Here is a 20748-nt window from a genome sequence, read left to right on the forward strand (position 1 = left end):
TTAAAAAGTGATTGGCTTTTAAAAGCACTGTGTGTGTGTGTGTGTTTTTTTTGTAACCTCGGCTACCTGAGAAAGTGGTGGAAACCCCTCTAGGTATAACTTGCCATATCTCAGGAACTATTAGGAGCTGGCCGCTCAAATTTTAATTTTTCCATAAAATCGATTTAACTAACTTTGTACTAAGTTTCATCAAAATCTGAGACGTATGGTGACATTTTAACACATTTTTGATTGATTTGACACAGAATTACCCAGTATTAATATAAAGTACTCAAATATACTATAGTATTACTATGATGTCCTCTAGTATACGATAAAGTACTACAGTACAAATATGATGGACTAGTACTATAAAGTACTATAGTACGACTACTACGGTACTTTTTGGTAAGGGAGCAAAGGCACATCTACCAGAGAAAGTTAACAAAAACAAACAACATATGGTACAAGATGTACTTAGCTAAAGCACACATTACAAGCAATTACATGAAATACCAGCGCAAGCATTTGAAACATGACCTATCACATATCATTACCCCGTTAAATACCCCATTCAGATGGACACTAAAGTGCAATAGAATTTTAACATTCCACATATTATTTTCTAATTAGCGTGAAGATGAATGCATTTCGGTTGGCTATTAATGAAAACATAGTTGTAAGCTTTACTTCCTTGTTTATACAACTGCCATACCGCCCACTACATACTGCATACCATGTGACAACTTCAGCTTCCGCTATGAGAAAGCCCCTGTGAGACAGCCGCTATCTATGAGACACTAGCTGCAGGCCGCAGTAACCTGGATGACTCGGGTCTATCTGAGCCCCACTCTCACATTAATAATGCGATGCTGTCACTTCCAGCCAAACAGGAGAAAGTAGGAAGGGTTGCTATGCAGATAAACTCATGTGTCACACGATTTGCAGAATCCATATAAAAAGATAGCGAGCAGATTAAATTCATACCAGTAGTAGTTATTTTGAGGGAAATACAAACGCCATTTTTTTTTTCTTCCATAATGCTGTGTTGCAGTGAACTCCATTATTTTTTTTATTTTTTTTATTATCATACTAAGGTTTCAAAATTTCCGCCAGCGCTGCCAGCCGGATCCATCTGACAGGAACTTAAAAGTCGAATTTACTTCCTTGAAATTGGTTTAATAACCAAACAGAGAGAGGAGCATTATACTACTGAACAATAATAATGGGTATTGTGAAACTGGCAGAATTAATACGCAATGTTGCGCCGGATGCGATCTCTCACAAAACAATAAGTGACTATTCAGGTATCGTAATTATTATATTATTTAAGGTAATTTCCTTTTTTTGGTGGAGGAGGGGAGGGGTTCGGTTGCTTTTAGTTAAATTAGTCCGCATCCATTTACACATACTATTTTATTTATAAATAATCGAGTTTCTTCAGTAACGTCACACAGGTGGCAAGATGCATGGGCACAGCGTTCACCTAAACTCAAGTAATCATGTGCAATATATTGTATAACCGTATTGATTTGATATTTTAATTGTTTTAGTTTCTTTGTTTTTTGAAAATCAGAGAACATTGTACTAAATACATTTAGCACAGCAGAATACTGTATCTATCTTTTAATGTGTGTAATCGGGTGCTGAGGATGCACAAATAGTTCTCACTGACACTTTTTTTTAGAAATATAAGAAAGATTTTGTAAAATACTAGACCTCAAGTTAAGATATACAGTATGAAGGTTGCAGTGGAAGCTCCTAGAGAAGGCAAGGGAGACACTGCCTCCTCAAAATTTCAAAGTGAAACATAAATCATACTAAGGTTTCAAAATTTCAACAACAAACTATTGGCTAAAATGCAAGAAAAATAGCATTTTAACCAAAACCCTAGATTTAACATACTTATACAGTTCTGGCTCCTCAGAAGAGGCAAGTTTCCTTTATAAACTCCTATCTGCTTAGTATTATGGATTACGTGAGTTGTACTTTTCCACTGCAGTTCTGCTGAATGGAAACACCTTTCAGCGTTTACCAGATAAACACTGCGCGCCCGTATGTCCATTGCATTGTGACACCTGTAGCGTCAGTAAAGCAAGATATATTTTCAAAGTTTCATTAATAATCTAGTGTTTTTTCTGTTAGTGTTTGTTGGAAGTTGTATTTATATTATTTTAGTCCCAGCAGTATTTGTTTATTTTCCCCAGCGCAGGCAAACTTCTTCACCCCCCTTTTGCCAGTGCAGTATATCATTATTTTGTTGGTCATTTATTTAAGTTTAGCAAATTAAGTCGATAGGATGTGCTTGATTTTTTTCTGCCTTTCTCCTGCCTTAACAACTTTGTTTAGAAAATATATTATGCACAGTATGTTAGTGGCGTGATCTTGAAAACTAAATGCTATATTTCTGTTGTGTACTGTGCATTGTTAAACATACGCTAGCAGTGTTGAACAGTTAGGTTTATTAGAATAAACAATGACGGCCTTCTGTTTTCTTTTCTCTGTTGGCTAGTGGAGAAAATGCGTTTAAGAAAATACTATACTGTATTTAAATATTCATCTTGCATTGTAACCCTGTACAATACTGCCATGTAAGCCACCTTGGATAAAGGCGTCTGCCAAGTTAATAAGTAATAATTTGAAAAGTGTTGTCAGTCAGAATACAATAATAAGATTCTACTGCTGTTGGTGGCTTAAAGGGACCCCAAGCCCTCTTCTTTTTTTTCTGCCTCCCCATTTTTATTTTGCCCACCAGCCACCACTAAAAGGTTCACATCAGTGGCAGCTGGTGGCCAAAAAAAATTGTTTCACTGGTCTTAAGTTGGTGCTGTTTTTAACAGCAGTCTTGGTAGTCAGAATTTGATCAAGAATATCTACAGACAGATGTTTTTATAAGGTTCAACTGACAAAAAAACATGTTCAAATGTTCTTGTTCTAGTGTCAGAAAGCGTGGCTCTCTGCTAGGTGTAAACAGACTGCAGTTTTGTGCCAGTTGTCATCAGCTGCCAGATCCCGTCTAAGAGCCGTCAAGTCAGTCCATTTTTAGGCTGTCCAGCATATTTCCAAGAACAATCTGTGGGAAAAGAATTGCAAGCTGGATGATGTCTCTCGAGCTCGTTGTGCTTTGGCTACTTGGTTGAAAAACGCATATTAATTTCAGCACAGTATTGCTAATTGGCAAATTTATTCTGATACTTTTCAGTGCCATCACATAAGGTGTAGGTTCCCAACAACCCTCCCCACCCCCAGTATGTCACTTATCACCACACCCCACCCTAGAATGCACCGTTAGATCTATGCACATGCACTCACCCTCACACATTGCCTGTCCCTTCACTTGCTCCTGTCAGATTTGTCCAGGACTGCCAGGAACACAGTGCTCCACTGCCCCAAACCTGTGCTTTTGAGCCTGTACCTCCACCTGAGACCATGCCTTTCAGAAGGGGCAGGGGCAGGGCCAGGGACAGGGGCTGGAGATGAAGAGGAGATGGCCCCTAAACATCTGGAAGACCTCTGCTGAACTGGAAAATCCTTCCAAAAAAAAAAAATATATAGCAGAAAATAATATTGCATTTTAATAAATGTTCTTTTGGTTTACATTTGTATTTTTTAATGCATTATCATATTTAAACACACCAATTTTTTTTTGATAGCCTATTTCAAAGTGCAATGTAAGGCTTAGGATGTGCTGGAATGTGGGAATATACAGTATCATGTAATAATTATTCTGGCTCAGTTTGTGTATAAAATATATTTGTATACCTACCTACATAAAATGTTGCTGGATGATTTGCTGGCGTTTTCTTTGGCTCTGGGAACACAGCATGCAATGATGATGCGAGCACACTTTGAGGGCTTGTATTGTAGGGCTCCATCTGATCTATCCAGGCAACGGAAACACATTTTACGGAGACCGAATGTCCTCTCTACAACACTGCAGCTTCGGCACAGGGCCTCATTGTAGCGCCTTTCCGCCTTGGCCTGTGGATTTTTCACAAGTGTTAAAAGCCAGGGGTGGAGAGGATAGCCACTGTCACCTGAAGGAGGAACAGAGAAAATATATATAATCAGCTTAACGCAGTTACCGCACGTATTACATAACAGTACAGTACTGATATAACATGATGTATCAAGTATTAAACGCACATGCACTTACCAATGAGGTGACCTGTGCCGAGGTGTCCTTCTCTTCCAGATGCTTCGAGGGGACTTTGCCGCAGAAAGTAGGAGTCATGGCATGATCTTGGGAAATGTGACATGACGCTGGTGATTTTGCAATCTGATGTTGTCATTTGCACGTTAAGGGAGTGGAAACGCATTCAGTTCGGATACGCATATGCATGTTCCCCAGGGGACTTGATTGCTTTATCTGTGCAATCAAGTGCCCCTATTATACTGAGGAACCCTGCTACACTATAGAATTGTTGTTTTACTTGATGATGGCTTTCAACAGGTGGAAATTTAATGAATCGGTCAGAAGCAGCCACCAGCGCATCTGTCTCAGATGTTATGAGGTTGCTGATGGTGCTCTGGCACGCTCCCACTCTATCCCCTATTGTGGTTTGAAAGGAGCTTGTGGCATAGAATGCCAAAGCGGCACAGACCTTTGTCTCCATAGATATGGAATGGTTGCATGCATACCGAGACATTAGATGAGGTCGAAGCACATCACACAAGTATTCTATAGTGTTACGATCAAACCGAAAATGATCAACCAGGAGGTGATCAGGAAGTTGTGTTAGGTCCTGATGGGGTCTGAAGGTGTAGGGTGTGGGACACCTGCGCTGATGGCGTTGTCTTCTTCTTTCCAAAAGTATCACAATTGCCTCAATGTCAGCCGTTGTTAGGGAAGAAGGTTGATGTGTAGTCTTTATATAATTCTTGCCAACAAGATGCTTGGATGTATTGTGAAAAGTGTTGAATTTAAATCAAGGGAAGTAATGTTAAAACTTTACAATGCATTAGTAAGACCTCATCTAGAATACTGTGTTCAGTTCTGGTCACCTCGCCACAAAAAGGATATTGCTTCTCTAGAAAGCATGCAAAGAAGAGCGACCAGAATTATTTTCCGGGTTTAAAAGGCATGTCATATGCAGACAGGCTGAAAGAATTGAATCTATTCAGTCTTGAACAAAGAAGACTACGCGGCGATCTGATTCAAGCATTAAAAATTCTAAAAGGTATTGACACTGTTGACCCAAGGGACTTTTTCGACCTGAAAAAAGAAACAAGGACCAGGGGTCACAATCAAGCAGAATAAAGGTACAATATTTGAATACTATATTCATGTATTATCCTGCATATTGATTTGGAACAGTGATTAACGTTGTTTGAAAGATAACATTCAAGATCCTTTATCAGAGATTAAAGTCCTAGTATTGACCACCCTTAAATTAACCGTCTTGGTTTTTTAACATAAAATATTGAGGCTTTTGCAAAAAAAAAACGTGGTATAACTTTGGGGGTTTTGCATTATAAGACTGTAATGCCATAAAAATGAACTGGCGACGGCATTTTGCAGGTTTGTTTGGTGGTCGTTAAGCCAGTTGCTAAGCAAATTACATGTATTATGTAGTGCACGAAATTGATGATTGATCAGTTGCAAGGTCTTTGCACTCTGCCTGCCTTTTGAAAGCTCTTTTCTGTGTGTAGAAAGAGAGTGATGGATGTTGACATTATTTAAAATATGTTGCCAAAACCCACATTTATTGGCTTAAAAAATTAAAAAAACAAATCTTTTAAATTGGCATTCAGGGGTGTTTTTTTCGGTTATTATTGGTTAAAACCGAAAACTTCAAGCCCTACGTATAACACACGGTGAGGGAGAGAATATAAATACTACTGTTGAGCTTATAGGGCTGGTGTTACAGACTCCAATTAACACTCATTTTGGACTAATTGACGCACAGGGAATCTTAAGAACTAGTGGACACACTATACAGCATTGATCAGCTCTAGGCTGCCCTTAAATAAGATGGTGTTCATGTTTTTGGAATTTTATTGTAAGAAAGACTTACTTTCTTGACAGTATGTGTTTACCTCTTCCAGGTAAGAAGATCGCTGTGGATGCCTCTATTGTGCTATTTCAGTTCCGCACGGCCGCCCCTGAGATCCGCAACCGCGATGGATCACACCTCAGGTGAGAGACCGGACCGCCCCCTCTGGTCCAGGGGCAAGACCTCGGGGGGGGGGGGGGCTTTAAATCAACAAATATGTTAAAGTACTATAGCACTAATATGATCACTTGTGGTATCAAAGTCAATCTTGTACCTAAAGTGGTAAATTGTCAACATTTTAGCCATATATATATATATATTTATTATATATATATATTATATATATATATTTATTTCTTAGCTTACAACCCTTATCCAGGGTGATATCACATTATTTTTACATACAATTACCCATTTATACAGTTGGGTTTTTACTGGAGCAATCTAGGTAAAGTACCTTGCTCAAGGGTGCAACAGCAGTGTCCCCTATCTGGGATTGAACCCACGACCCTCCAGTCAAGAGTCCAGAGCCCTAACCACTACTCCACACTGCTGCCTTGGGTAAATTAAGTGCTATGATTGGCTTAATAAGATCGCATGACCGTGTAGTTGTCTGACCCCACAGCTATGACATCATAGACCAATTTACTTACCTGATCTATTAATATTTCTACACTTTAATAGTAACAATTATCTAAACAGTGTTTCTGTAGGTAAAAATGTCAACATACAACTGAAACAGCATTTAAATCACACAACAATCTCTTTTTTTCATCTCTGTCACTAAGAATTGCAGAAAAAATAGCAAATACACTGTGGTATTTAGTCAGAGAACAGAACAAAGAAAACTCTGAGGTAAGCAGTAGCAGTAACACTATTCAAAAGCCATCTGAGAAATCACCACGCAAGTCTCACTCAGCATATAATATATACCATTAAACTGAATATCACCTTATAAAACTGACTAGTGAGTATGCAATGTTTAAATAAGACACAACAGATACATCTCACCACTATCCTCTGATTTCAGAAACATATTTAAGACAAAATTAAAATCTTTCCTGCTCCCTTCTGACACTACCATTGGGCTTTTAAACAAGGTCGGGTTCGGCATATAATTGTATTGTGCTCGCCACGGACGGGAAGGACACTCGGAAGCTCCTCCCTCGATGTCAAGTGCCACTGGAGTGTTTGGCTGTTCCGTGAAGCCTCCCTCAGATGTGGGAAATCAGTCTGCTTTCAATTCCCAAATGCCATTTTATCTGGAAACGTTTACTATAAATGGGAATGTTCAATGTAATGTTTATGGCAAATAAAAAAGTACAAAATATATGTATTCAGGGACTGGTTTGTTGTCTTAAAAAAAGCTAGTTTGTGTAATTATTTTCAAAAACAAATGTAGTCATTTTATAAGCGAAATAACCCACTCCAGGGTGTGCAGTAAGACAATTCTTACCGCACTTCCTGGGTGCTTGAAGGAACTTGGCCTGCGACCTTGTGCCTCACAACACACCCAAGCACACCCTGGAGTGGGTTATTTCTTACATAAAAGGTCATGTAGAATTAAGTTAATTTCCTCCTTGAATTTTAAATTGGGATCTGTTTTGTAAAACATACCTCTCTCGTGTATAGTCAGCCTTGTTCTGTACAACTATACCAACACCCTTATCGGCAGATTTAATTGTGATGGTCTCATAATTTTTTAAGTCCTGTAATGCACATATCTCATCTTTGTTTAGATTAGGAAAATATCTATATTGACGTTTATTTATAAGTAAAGCAGTTACATCTCTTTTAACCAGTCTGCAGTAGGTCTCAATTGAAGCATTATGATTTATAGGGGGCTGTAACAGGTGGGGGGAGGTCTGTGCTGATTGTCTGGCGCATCCGTGGTTCTACAGGAAGAGGGTGGCAGCCTCATAAGACCCACCTGTCAGTCATGGCAATGACACGGAGAGGTGTAGAAGAGGGTGTGTTGGCTTTCCAACTCTCTGAGTAGCTGAGAGGCAGGCCTTGGGGGATTGCTCGGCCCATAAGTACTGTGCTTGGTTATGCATTTGAGTGGCCGGAGAGAGGATACCCAGTGACGCTGGCGGAAGACGCCAATGTAAACAAAGACCAGGCAAGCACGGCTGAGTGAGACAGCCTGCCTTAAAATAAACCAAGAAGTAAAAGAAATAATGACGTACCCGAGGGGACGTATGTAGTTATACAGGGAACTCTGGCCACCCCAGTGTAATAGCTGAGCTTAGGTTGCAGACCCGTACTGACCGGCTTAGCGGCAGTTAGGGCACTGCGTAAGCAACACTTTTGTTTTGTAGTTTTATTACTAGTTTTTATTTTCCCATTTTTGTTTCGCCTTTGGTTTTCATTATTATTTTTGAGCACCTGTGAGTGCGCCTGCCAGTACCTGTATTGGTATTACTGTGGACCTGACTACCGTTGTCGGTATTCAGGCCACAGACAACAGCGCCCTCTGCGGGCTAAAAAAAATAAAGCCAACAGAAAATAATAAAACTGGGCACCAGTGCGGTGTTGCAAGTAAAACTTCTGTCTCCTGTGTGTGTTAGTGAATTGCCCACCATCCTTCCACAGGGGCATAAAGCAGCTTTTACCTCTAAAGGGTGATTGTACACGATAGATGGACAGTAGGAATATTAGTAGGAATAATATCAGTAGGAATATTACTCACAGGTTAATTAGTCGTAACATTAAAATCGCCTTCAAAATCACACACCAAGTTAAGTGGCCTCCACCTGTGTTAAATTGTAGTGATTCTGCTGGGTAGTACATTTCAAAGCAAAGACTCAACCATGAGCACCAAGGCGCTTTCAAAAGAACTCCGGGACAAAGTTGTTGAAAAGCACAGATCAGGGGATGGGTATAAAAAAATATCAAAGGCCTTGAATATCCCTTGGAGCACGGTCAAGACGATTATTAAGAAGTGGAAGGTGTATGGCACCACCAAGACCCTGCCTAGATCAGGCCGTCCCTCCAAACTGGATGACCGAGCAAGAAGGAGACTGATCAGAGAGGCTACCAAGAGGCCAATGGCAACTTTGCAAGAGCTACGGGCTTTTATGGCCAAGACTGGTCAAAGTGTGCATGTGACAACAATATCCCAAGCACTCCACAAATCTGGCCTGTATGGTAGGGTGGCAAGAAGGAAGCCATTACTCAAGAACGCCCACCTTGAATCCCGTTTGAAGTATGCAAAAAAACACTCAGGAGATTCTGTAGCCATGTGGCAAAAAGTTTTGTGGTCTGACGAAACTAAAATTGAACTTTTTGGCCTAAATGTAAAGCGTTATGTTTGGCGCAACCCAACACAGCGCATCACCCAAAGAACACCATCCCTACTGTGAAGCATGGTGGTGGCAGCATCATGTTATGGGGATGTTTCTCATCGGCAGGGACTGGGGCACTTGTCAGGATAGAAGGGACAATGAATGGAGCAAAATACAGAGAAGTCCTTGAGGAAAACCTGCTGCCCTCTGCAACAAAGCTGAAACTGGAACAGAAGTTCACCTTTCAGCATGACAACGACAAAGCACACAGTCAAAGTTAAACTGGAGTGGCTAAGGAACAAAAAGGTAAATGTCCTTGAGTGGCTCAGTCAGAACCCCAACCTAAATCCAATCAAAAATTTGTGGCATGACTTGAAGATTGCTGTCCATCAACGCTCCCCAAGGAACTTGACAGAGCTTGAACAGTTTTGTAAAGAAGAATGGTCAAATATTGCCAAATCTAGGTGTGCAAAGTTGGTAGAGACCTATCCCAACAGACTCACAGCTGTAATTGCTGCCAAAGGTGCTTCCACCAAGTATTAACACAGAGGGGTGGAGACTTATCCAATTATGATCTTTCAGTTTTGTATTTTTAATATATAATTTTTTTCTAAATAAAAGCTTTTTTTCCCCTTAACAGTGTTGAGTATGGTGTGTAGATAAGTGGAAAAAAATCCTCATTTAAATGCATGAAACTCTGAGGCACTGACACAACAAAATGTGAAAAAAGTTCAAGGGGATGTATACTTTCTATAAGCAATGTATATACAGTGCCTATAGAAAGTCTACACCCCCTTGAACTTTTTTTATATATATACAGACGTGCTCAAATTTGTTGGTACCCCTCCACAAAAAACGAAGAATGCACAATTTTCTCTGAAATAACTTGAAACTGACAAAAGTAATTGGCATCCACCATTGTTTATTCCATATTTAATAGAAATCAGACTTTGCTTTTGATTTTTTATTCAACATAATATTGTAAATAAGAAAACAAATGAAAATGGCATGGACAAAAATGATGGGACCGCTAACCTAATATTTTGTTGCACAACCTTTAGAGGCAATCACTGCAATCAAACGTTTTCTGTAGCTCTCAATGAGACTTCTGCACCTGTTAACAGGTAGTTTGGCCCACTCTTCCTGAGCAAACTGCTCCAGCTGTCTCAGGTTTGATGGGTGCCTTCTCCAGACTGCAGGTTTCAGCTCTTTCCATAGATGTTCGATAGGATTCAGATCAGGACTCATAGAAGGCCACTTCAGAATAGTCCAATGTTTTGTTCTTATCCATTCTTGGGTGCTTTTAGCTGTGTGTTTTGGGTCATTATCCTGTTGGAGGACCCATGACCTGCGACTGAGACAGAGCTTTCTGACACTGGGCAGTACGTTTCGCTCCAGAATGCCTTGATAGTCTTGAGATTTCATTGTGCCCTGCACAGATTCAAGGCACCCTGTGCCAGGCGCAGCAAAGCAGCCCCAAAACATAACCGAGCCTCCTCCATGTTTCACTGTAGGTATGGTGTTCTTTTCTTTGAAAGCTTCATTTTTTCGTCTGTGAACATAGAGCTGATGTGACTTGCCAAAAAGCTCCAGTTTTGACTCATCTATCCAAAGGACATTCTCCCAGGAGGATTGTGGCTTGTCAATATGCATTTTAGCAAATTCCAGTCTGGCTTTTTTATGTTTTTCTTTCAGAAGTGGAGTCCTCCTGGGTCTTCTTCCATGGAGCCCACTTTCGCTCAAAAAGCGACGGATGGTGCGATCAGAAACTGACGTACCTTCACCTTGGAGTTCAGCTTGTATCTCTTTGGCAGTTATCCTTGGTTCTTTTTCTATCATTCGCACTATCCTTCTGTTCACTCTGGGGTCAATTTTCCTCTTGTGGCCGCGCCCAGGGAGGTTGGCTACAGTTCCATGGATCTTAAACTTCTTAATAATATTTGCAACTGTTGTCACAGGAACATCAAGCTGCTTGGAGATGGTCTTGTAGCCTTCACCTTTACCATGCTTGTCTATTATTTTCTTTCTGATCTCCTCAGAGAACTCTCTCCTTTGCTTTCTCTGGTCCATGTTCAGTGTGGTGCACACAATGATACCAAACAGCACAGTGACTACTTTTCTCCATTTAAATAGGTTGAATGACTGATTACAAGATTGGAGACATGTGTGATACTAATTAAAGAAACGAATTAGTTTGAAATATCACTATAATCCAATTATTTATTATCTTTTCTAAGGGGTACCAACAAATGTGTCCAGGCCATTTTAGAATATCTTTATAAAATAAGCATTAATTAATCTCTTTTCACAGCTTCTTTGCTTTATTCTATGACATACCAAAGGGATGCAAGTATACATGATAAAATAGCTTTTAATTTCATCACTTTTCAGGAGGAATGAAGCATTATTTCAATGAGCTGTAAGGGTACTAACAAATTTGAGCACGTCTGTATGTGTGTGTTTGGGGGTAAAAGGGGTACAACACCTTTTTGGCATCTCGTATGTTTCCAGGGACACCAGGGGTAATACACAATCATCCCATTTTCTATAAATGTTGTGTAATAAATGAACACATTGTGAAAGCACTGCTTTGGTTGTATAAATATTTCAAAATAATGTTAACTAAATAAATATTTTATTTTGGGGGTTGGGGGTGGTAATATGTAGACAGATCTGTATGAAACCATTATTGTATGCACTCAAATAATAATAATAATAAAAATATTCAGCAATTCATAAATATATCCAAGTGTCCATTTTTAAAGTATCCCTGTGAAGGGACCTTCTATATTTTTGTAAGTCTGTCACTGCTACTTTGCAAGTGTTTAAGTCTCATATCCAATTCCAGATGCCGACTTCACATCTGGTATGACATTCGCCTTAGATTTCCCCCCTGGGGATGCTTTGTTTTTGTTCCCATTTCGAATTATTTTCTTTTTCAGCCCCCTGGTCGGTTTGTTCTACCGCACGCTGCATTTCTTAGAGAATGACATCAGGCCAGTCTATGTCTTCGATGGACTCCCGCCTGAGCAGAAAGTGGCGCTGGTGAGAATAATTGTATTACTGTAACTAAGAGAAGCTGTGCTGAGTATCTCTTCTGATTACTGCTGGTTCTAAGTGCATGCCTGTGTGAGTGTACGTGAGTATGTACATATTGGATACATAAGCACATTTCTGTGTTGGAGATGTGTGAATAAAAGATAATGATGGGTAACTAGACCTGGGTTCTGCAAACAGACCAGGTCTTTGATATTGATTTCTAGTCTGTTTTGCCTTCTAGTGTTCCACACTTAAAAGGCTGTAGGGGAGGGGAGGGATTTCCAAGCAAGGGAACCATCCTCACCCACACGGTGCCAGTGTGGTTCAATAAAACAAACTGCAGAATCCAGAAAGAACAGTTCAGCAGTAAACACTGGTTTTCATTTACAATATCTTTAGTTTTATGCCCTCTTTTCTGTTTAAGAGGGAATATTGGCATGTGAATGCACCTTGAGTGATGATGTTCTCATCCTAAAAAACAGCTATCAAGGCTGCTCTTTATGGCTTGACCAGGTTTTGTGTGTTTTTCTACAGCTGGAGAGGCGAGCTGAGGCTGGAGGGTATACCAGGACACAAAGGCCAGGTGAGACCAAGAGACAAGCAGGCAGGCAGGCAGAGAGACATCTTTAATAATAATAAACATATACACATTGGCCACTTTGTGGAAACCCCCACCTAATATTGGTTTGTCTTTTTGCATTGAGTTGGTGTGGCATTGACTCCACAAACTGTAGGATTGTGGTCCATTCCTCATGGCATACAACACTGGCTAGGAAGTTGAGGCACATTAAAGGAATTAAAATGGCCATCACAGCGGTTGATTAATGTTCTTATTTTTTCTAGTCTCCAACCAAGTACAGGACTGCCAGAAAATACTAAAGCTGTTAGGAGTACCATATCTCCAGGTAAATGTTGGTAGATGTGATATTTTAATTTTATTGAAGTGATTTGAAAAAACAACTCTCTCTTTTATGTGGTCAAACTTTCTCTAACCCTTTCAAACTTTGTGGCCTCAGAAGTCATGGAGGCAGCTCTACCACTCTCTCCCAAGCCCCCAGTGAAGCTGAAGCTCTGTGTGCAGAGTGAGTGAAGCATGGCGATTCTCATTCTCACTCTCCCACTCTCACAGGCCCCCAGTGAAGTTGAAGCTCTGTGTGCAGTGAGTGAAGCATGGTGATTCTCACTCTCACTGTCCCACTCTCACAGGCCCCCAGTGAAGCTGAAGCTCTGTGTGCAGAGGTGGTGAAGCATGGTGATTCTCACTCTCATTGTCCCACTTTCACAGGCCCCCAGTGAAGCTGAAGCTCTGTGTGCAGAGTTGGTGAAGTGTGGTGATTCTCACTCTCACTGTCCCACTCTCACAGGCCCCCAGTGAAGCTGAAGCTCTGTGTGCAGAGTTGATGAAGTGTGGTGATTCTCACTCTCACTGTCCCACTCTCACAGGCCCCCAGTGAAGTTGAAACTCTGTGTGCAGAGGTGGTGAAGCATGGTGATTCTCACTCTCACTCTCCCACCCTCACAGGCCCCCAGTGAAGCTGAAGCTCTGTGTGCAGAGTGAGTGAAGCATGGTGATTCTCACTCTCACTGTCCCACTCTCACAGGCCCCCAGTGAAGCTGTAGCTCTGTGTGCAGAGTTGGTGAAGTGTGGTGATTCTCACTCTCACTCTCCCAATCTCACAGGCCCCCAGTGAAGCTGTAGCTCTGTGTGCAGAGTTGGTGAAGTGTGGTGATTCTCACTCTCACTCTCCCAATCTCACAGGCCCCCAGTGAAGCTGTAGCTCTGTGTGCAGAGTTGGTGAAGTGTGGTGATTCTCACTCTCACTCTCCCACCCTCACAGGCCCCCAGTGAAGCTGAAGCTCTATGTGCAGAGTTGGTGAAGTGTGGTGAAGTGGATGGAGTGGCTTCAGAGGACATGGATGTTCTGCCGTTTGGGAGCTCACTGCTAATCCGCCAGATCGGTACCAAAGAGCACAGGTAAACCTCACAGAGGAAAGCACATCCCGATGAACGATCCCTGACAGACTTTATATTGGAAATGTAATATGAAAACAGAGTTTCATGGAGCCCATGAAATGTCACAATTACCCACATGTATATCTACAGAATACATGCTACATTATTAATTTTATAGTACAGTCCTGGTGTCTTTGCCACAGTAGTTCCAGTTGAATGGAATCTGTTTCTCTTGTGAAAGCAGAGTAAACCAGCGCTTTTCATACTGATACTGAAAAGCAGATAAAATACCAATGAGGTTAACTTGTACATGTATTCTTTTTCAATTACACAAATTTGATCTTACCTTAAAATGTTTTCATGCTGTGTTTTGCCATTCTCTCATTTTCCAATGTTGGAGTGACCCACCTCTTTGATTGGTTACACCTGAGCTAATTTAGGATTGCTATTATAAGGGCGGTGGACATTTATCCAACCAAGCTATTTCAGTTTTTATTTTTAATTAATTTTCTACAAATTTCTAGAATATTTTTTTCACTGGGAAGTAGTGTGGTAGGATGTGTAGATAAATGAAAAAAAAAATTTTTATGCATTTTAATTCCAGGCTATAAGGCAACAAAAGGTGAAGACTTTCTATAGGCACTGTATTAAAAAAAAGAGTGAAATGCTGTTCTGTTTTATTTCTTTCTTTCACAATATACATAAAGATACTTTTAAGGAGGTTTTTCAGTTGGTTGATGTTTTAATAATTCAAAGTCTTTCTATTTTTACAGTAACATTACCATAACATAAAAAAATGAATAAATAGTCTATCCAAAATGCTGGAATGTCAGTTCGGAATGACCAACTTCTGATTGGGAAATGGACATGAGATGACAACTGAACACTAGTTCTAACCTCAGCTCATAATCAGAGCGGTCTTGGTATTTAATTTACAATTACCGGCAAAACATCTAAAACCGATAGGCCATTTATCCCAGATGACACTGTTGCATGTATGGCCAGGCCAGACCTTATCCTAGCAACCTATGCAGCTACTGTCTGTAACAGTTAGGATCTTGAGTGAGAATAATGAATAGGTGAATCCACTGACTTTTGTCGTGGTGCACCTGCTACCACTTGAGCGTAAAGAATGAAGGCACAGACTCCGGAAGTTTAGCCAAAAATGTAAATATACCACAAGCTTCAGGATAGATTGAAGTTGCCTGATGCAGTTCATAATGTAAAAGTAGTGATCAAGTTATCCGGGAAAACAGGGAACAGCACAGCAAGGTTCAATACATTTTACAGGTATTGTTATAACTTGTATGCACGTAATACTGGCTCTGTGTTGTCCATAGTCTGTATGTCAATACATTTGTATATAAAATACTGCTTTAGGCCACGTAGGACAACTAAATAATTATGGGATAAATTTGCACATAGCAGTTTACCCTCCAGTCTATTGCTTTCACACTCTCTCACTCACTGTCTCTTCTCAGGGGTGTGGTGGAGTACTCCTTGCCAAAGGTGCTGAAGACACTGGGACTCACACACGAGCAGGTAAGGCCTCTGTACCTGGTAGATATTTTTAGGTAATCTCCTTCCTTTAACTGAAAAGACATATTTTAGGAAGGCTGACCTCTGTTTCACTTTTTGTAGGCCTGTATCATGGGAAGTATATTTGCCATGAAAGAGCAGAGAAATGATCAGTGTTGTAGGACCATAGAAGTAGGTAAAAGGTGAAACATATTTTATAATTAAACTTCAGCATGTGCAATTTGTGATAGCATTTGGGGCCCATCGTCTTTTCCATTAACTCCTTAGAATTCCAGAGCTGAGGCTCAATTTGGTAATTGTAGTAATGAGATATGTTTGAAAGTTCGTGATTTTCTGTAGCACTAGTTTTTGTTGCAAATAAATACAAATGTTTTCCACAATATTCCATTAGTAATACGGTGTGCTCAGAATTCCATCTGTGGTCTGGTACCCTTCAGGTTTCAGTATCCCAGCGGTGGATTATGTCACATCGTGGGTATTTCCAGTAGCCTAAATCTTCTACATTGAGCTGTTCTTCAGTTGAGGTACCTAGTGCACAAAATGGTTTGTGAACTGTTTGCAAAACATGTAAAAGAATAAAAGTACCAGTAACTTTCGTAGCACACAGTGGTTTTGTTAATCAACAATATATCTGCCCCACACTCCCCTTCTCTTCAAAGCCACACTTATTTAGAAGATTTGTAGGATTGATCAATCAAAAGATCAAAGGGTGGCATCACAGAAATGTTTTAAGCTCAATTATTATCTATGCAATCTTTAAATTAATAACTAAGAGTGCTAATCAATTGAAAACCATTATACATATTAATTAATGAATTACCTTTATCTTTATTGAGTATTTAAACACCAGTTCTTCCTACAATGTTGCCTGGTTTACGTTTACGAAAGACAACCCACTCAATAAGCAGAGAGAGACACGATCACTTGTGGTTTCTTTCTCTTCCTTTCTGTCTTTTAGTTTGTAGATCTGTGTATTTTGCTTGGCTGTGATTATTGTGAGAAGATTGGCGGCCTGGGACCGAAGCGAGCACTGGCCCTTATTCAGCAACACAAAACCATTGAGGATGTTCTTCTAAATATCAACCGAACGGTATGCTGGGGACCTGCACAGTTATAGAAAAAAGCTTATGATAACATGTGAAAGACATCACTGGTTTGCATGCACGCGTTCACATTTAACACAAATGACTAAAGCACTGTATTATAAGCCTATGTAGAAGTACTAAAGAGAAACTAGTAAAAATCTTTGGTGTTCTATGCTTTTCCTTAAGTATTTCATGTATTTTTTTTTTTACCTTACTGGAAAGGTGCATTATGTCCTACTTAGTAATAAATGTGACGTGGTGTTTAATTCCCAATATTAAGGTAATATTCTTTTTTTTATTATTATTAATTTTAATATACCAATGTATTTTTTTCTTAAGTAGGCCCCAGCCATGTTTAGTTAATAGCAGGTAGTTTACATATAGCACCCACTCTCTCTGTCGCTCTCTCTCGCAGACACACCCAGTCCCTGAGAACTGGAAATACCTTGACGCTCGCAAACTCTTCTTGGATCCCGAGGTAGCTAATCAGACAAGCCGATCGCTAAGCTGGGAGGAGCCAGACGAGGAAGGGCTGGTGAACTTCTTGTCACATGAGAAATATGTCAAGTAAATCTGACTCGATTTCTTCTAATGCTTCTAAAGATAACAAAATGTATTAGTGAGAAAATAATATTACTATAGTGAACCTGGTTAGCTGGCCAATTAAAGGGTGATTTCATTTTGCATGGATATTTGTTACAAGAAGGCATTACACAACACTGTTAATTCACTACCTGTGCCTCAGGCATAAAGGACAACATGGCACCATCTAAAGTCCAGTATGTCAGATGGGGGGTCCACTCCTAATACCAGCTGTGCAGGGAGTGCATCTGCAGTCTGGTGGCAGGTTGATTGGACTTCACCTGATTGAAAGTAAAACTCAAAAACTAAACCATCTAATCAAGTCATAATGGACTTATCATTTAAAGTTGTCATGGTAATGAGGGACTTGTCGAAATGTTTTCATGCTAGTTAGTGCACAGGAACAAACACACCTGTTTACAGAGATGTATAACCTGGCTGTATCGGCAGGGAGGAACGAATAAGGCGCAGGATGGAGAAGTTTCGTAGAGTGCGGGAGGACAGGAAGCAGAGAGGGTCTGGTGAGGGGAAACAGCATCAAACACGCATGGACGATTTCTTCAGAGTGACACGAAGCAGACAGGTAATATACCATAACTACCATAGTGAATACAAGACAGGTAAGATATCAGACTTTACCTAACATCATGCATCAGAGACATGTGATACCTGAGACTTCCATCCACTATGTAGATATCACATGCAGTTTTGAAAGAAACGCTCGCTATATAGCAAACATACCATTTGTTTTATAAACAGTAGGGGAACCATAGTAGAGGATGATAAACAACAACAATGTCTTGAATGGATAATTTATTCGGGTTTTCAACAGTGAGGCGCCAGACATCAAGGTAATACTCCAGTTCCAGACAGTCCTCCCACGATCTACATTTAGTGTAAATCAACCTGACATCCCCCAGCCCAGATGGTATCTACACAAGAGTGCTTAAAGAAACAAGGGAAATGTTGCTAACTTCCCCCTAGTAGACTTGTGCATGTAACCGATAGCTGCAGTAACTTGTAGTGCCAAAGGATGACACTATTATTCCAAATTTAGATAATTCGGTCTGTGTCATTCTTAAAGACACCAAACAACCTGTATTGTTAACATAAAGCGCATCACTTCCGGTTGCTTTGTCCAGATGGTATAGCAAACATGTATTTTCTATTTAAAACATTATATCTGGTACTTAAGAAATCTGTTTGCAAATGTTGCTTTTAGTTAGTCTTGAACTTCCTTAATCATCTCACCTGAAGAGTAAAATTGTCCCCACCTCTTCAATGCCTTTTTTTCCTGTCATGAACTAACCTGCTGCTTCCCCTATTGACTGAAATGCATTGCAGCAAGTGGCATGCTTTGTAAAATGACCTAGGAAGTGAAAGAACACTGAGAACTTTCTTAACCCTAGTGCACTACAAGATTGCAAGTTTTAAAATGAAAGTACATTAGTTCTTTCAGACCTGCAAATTGGTTAGCTACAACAAGCTTTCTCTACAGTTCAACATTTGAAACAACCTGTTTCAATTACAAAAAAAATAAAAATAGCTAAACATATCAGAACGCTATGTAGGTTTTTAGTATTTATGTTAACTAGATCAAAACCTTGGAAAAGTCACAGTTGATTTTTAGGCAAACCCTGATGAATAAATAACAATATTTTTCTTGTGAAAGGCACCAGATGCTGTGGACCAAACCGTCAGCAAGAAATCGAAATTCTAGATAGAGAGCATTTCCACTGGGATACAGCAAGTGTAACAGTTGACTGGATATGGATGACACCTCTATTGATGGGCAGACATCTGAACTGTTTATCAAGAAGACTGTGACTGGATTAGAGCTGGAGGAGTTTGTTTCCCTGGTGAAGACTGAGATCTCTGTGGAAGTGACTGTCCTGTGTCAGGATCTCTTGTATTATATGGTTAGGATTATAACTTTTGTTTTTATGTTAAACTCTGGTTTTCAACCATTGAAAAGTAAGTATCAGGGTTCTAAAAAATAGGGCGTTACACGTCCCCACGTGTTGCTACAGCTGTTTAAATAACTTTTTACACTTGCAACCAACGTCTGTTTCAAAGCTCTTATCAAAATGTCCGTTCTACTGCACTAATAGTGTAAGGATTATTGCCAACATTTTCAAACAGGTAACACAGCAATAATGATCCACGATAAGGTACAGAAAAGAAAAGCCAGAGCACTTGTTATATTTTGTAGTGATTTAGAGGACCGATCTCAAACCCGTGGGGACGTATGACGCTATATTTTTCAGAACCCCGCTACTTACTCTTTAATATCACGGCAACGGTAGGGGGTACAGTGATGTTCTTTGGAATATAACCACTTTGTGACATTGTCTCTTTAAATCTTTAAATGGTCTTTCAATAGAATTGGTATTTTAAGATAAAAGGTGTGTCAAAAAGTAAAAATGTCCCATGTGTACAATACAAAATATTATGTAATCTGTCAGTAAACCTGGAGAAAAAAAAATGTAATAGCTATTCTTAATGTTGTTTTTTGTCAAGTGTACATTTGAGTATTTAGAGAGGTGGCATTTTCCCATCAGGTCTGTAACACAAGGAATTGTGGGATTTAAGGCCTCTTGTCGGTCTCATGGAACTGATTTCGGGCCACGGGCCTCCCTACCTCCTGGTGTGGACTTCCATTCCTATTCAATGAAGCAGCTTTGCAGCTGTCTCTCTCTCTCTCTCTGCTTGCCACAGTGTCATTGTCGTTAGCTCCTCCTACAACCACAGAAACAAAGACCGTCTGTATACTTAAAATGAATTAACATTTAAACACGATCTTCACTTCTTTTTTTTAGGCTGTTAGTTAAAACTTATTAATGTTAAAATACTAAATGTATTTTGGAGAGCATAATAAATTGCTTTACATAACCAAGAATGCTTACCGACCCGAAAGAATTATTATTATTATTTTTTTTTTTGCTGCCGAACATGTTGATGGGTTGACAGACCTTTCGGATGACGAACTTCTTCACACTGATTTGAGTAGAATCTGGACTAGACGAGCCTATACACCCATATTTATAATGGTGTTTAAAAATGACCAAACTGTGATAAAGATGATTGATGTTCTGACAGTTTTAGCCCCATTTGGTCTACATACTTATCAGATTTATTGCTATTTGGGACTTTTAAAAAGACACATTAAATCTAGAGGTGGTATTGGTAAAATTGAATTCCAGCCCCAGTAATATTTTTAGTTCAAATAGTGTATGTAGAAGAAAGTAAGTGTTCTACAAATAGTGACAAACCTCTTTTATTAAAAC

The 20748-nt window shown here is 39.8% G+C and overlaps 1 protein-coding gene across 3 annotated transcripts; it reads left to right on the plus strand.

Annotated features, from left to right (window-relative positions):
- Positions 1-762: 762 nt before the first annotated feature.
- Positions 763-20360, plus strand: zgc:110269 (probable flap endonuclease 1 homolog). 3 transcript variants are annotated; one of them, XM_059022724.1, is made up of 13 exons: positions 763-1286; positions 6028-6118; positions 12205-12307; positions 12836-12884; positions 13145-13206; positions 13508-13540; positions 14173-14276; positions 15737-15797; positions 15897-15965; positions 16753-16884; positions 17295-17446; positions 17912-18044; positions 19134-20360. In XM_059022724.1, the coding sequence occupies exons 1-13, from the start codon at positions 1205-1207 to the stop codon at positions 19179-19181; spliced, it is 1119 nt and encodes a 372-aa protein (XP_058878707.1). In that variant the 5' UTR covers positions 763-1204; the 3' UTR covers positions 19182-20360. The 3 variants fall into 3 exon arrangements, with proteins under 3 accessions (XP_058878707.1, XP_058878706.1, XP_033856426.3); XM_059022723.1 differs by lacking the exon at positions 13508-13540 and having other exon boundaries at positions 765-1286; positions 14140-14276; XM_034000535.3 differs by lacking the exons at positions 13508-13540; positions 15897-15965 and having other exon boundaries at positions 768-1286; positions 14140-14276.
- Positions 20361-20748: the final 388 nt, after the last annotated feature.

The sequence above is a fragment of the Acipenser ruthenus genome, chromosome 4 (genome assembly GCF_902713425.1).
Source record: "Acipenser ruthenus chromosome 4, fAciRut3.2 maternal haplotype, whole genome shotgun sequence".
NCBI lineage: Eukaryota > Metazoa > Chordata > Actinopteri > Acipenseriformes > Acipenseridae > Acipenser > Acipenser ruthenus.

What these genes read in the sequence shown, in the direction of transcription:
- zgc:110269 (XM_059022724.1), top strand. Translation starts at nt 1,205, where the DNA reads ATGGGTATTGTGAAACTGGCAGAATTAATACGCAATGTTGCGCCGGAT. An exon ending in CTGAGCAGAAAGTGGCGCTG is followed by an intron (nt 12,308 to 12,835) that starts GTGAGAATAATT and finishes GTTTTTCTACAG; the next exon opens with CTGGAGAGGCGAGCTGAGGC. An exon ending in GAGTGACACGAAGCAGACAG is followed by an intron (nt 18,045 to 19,133) that starts GTAATATACCAT and finishes TTCTTGTGAAAG; the next exon opens with GCACCAGATGCTGTGGACCA.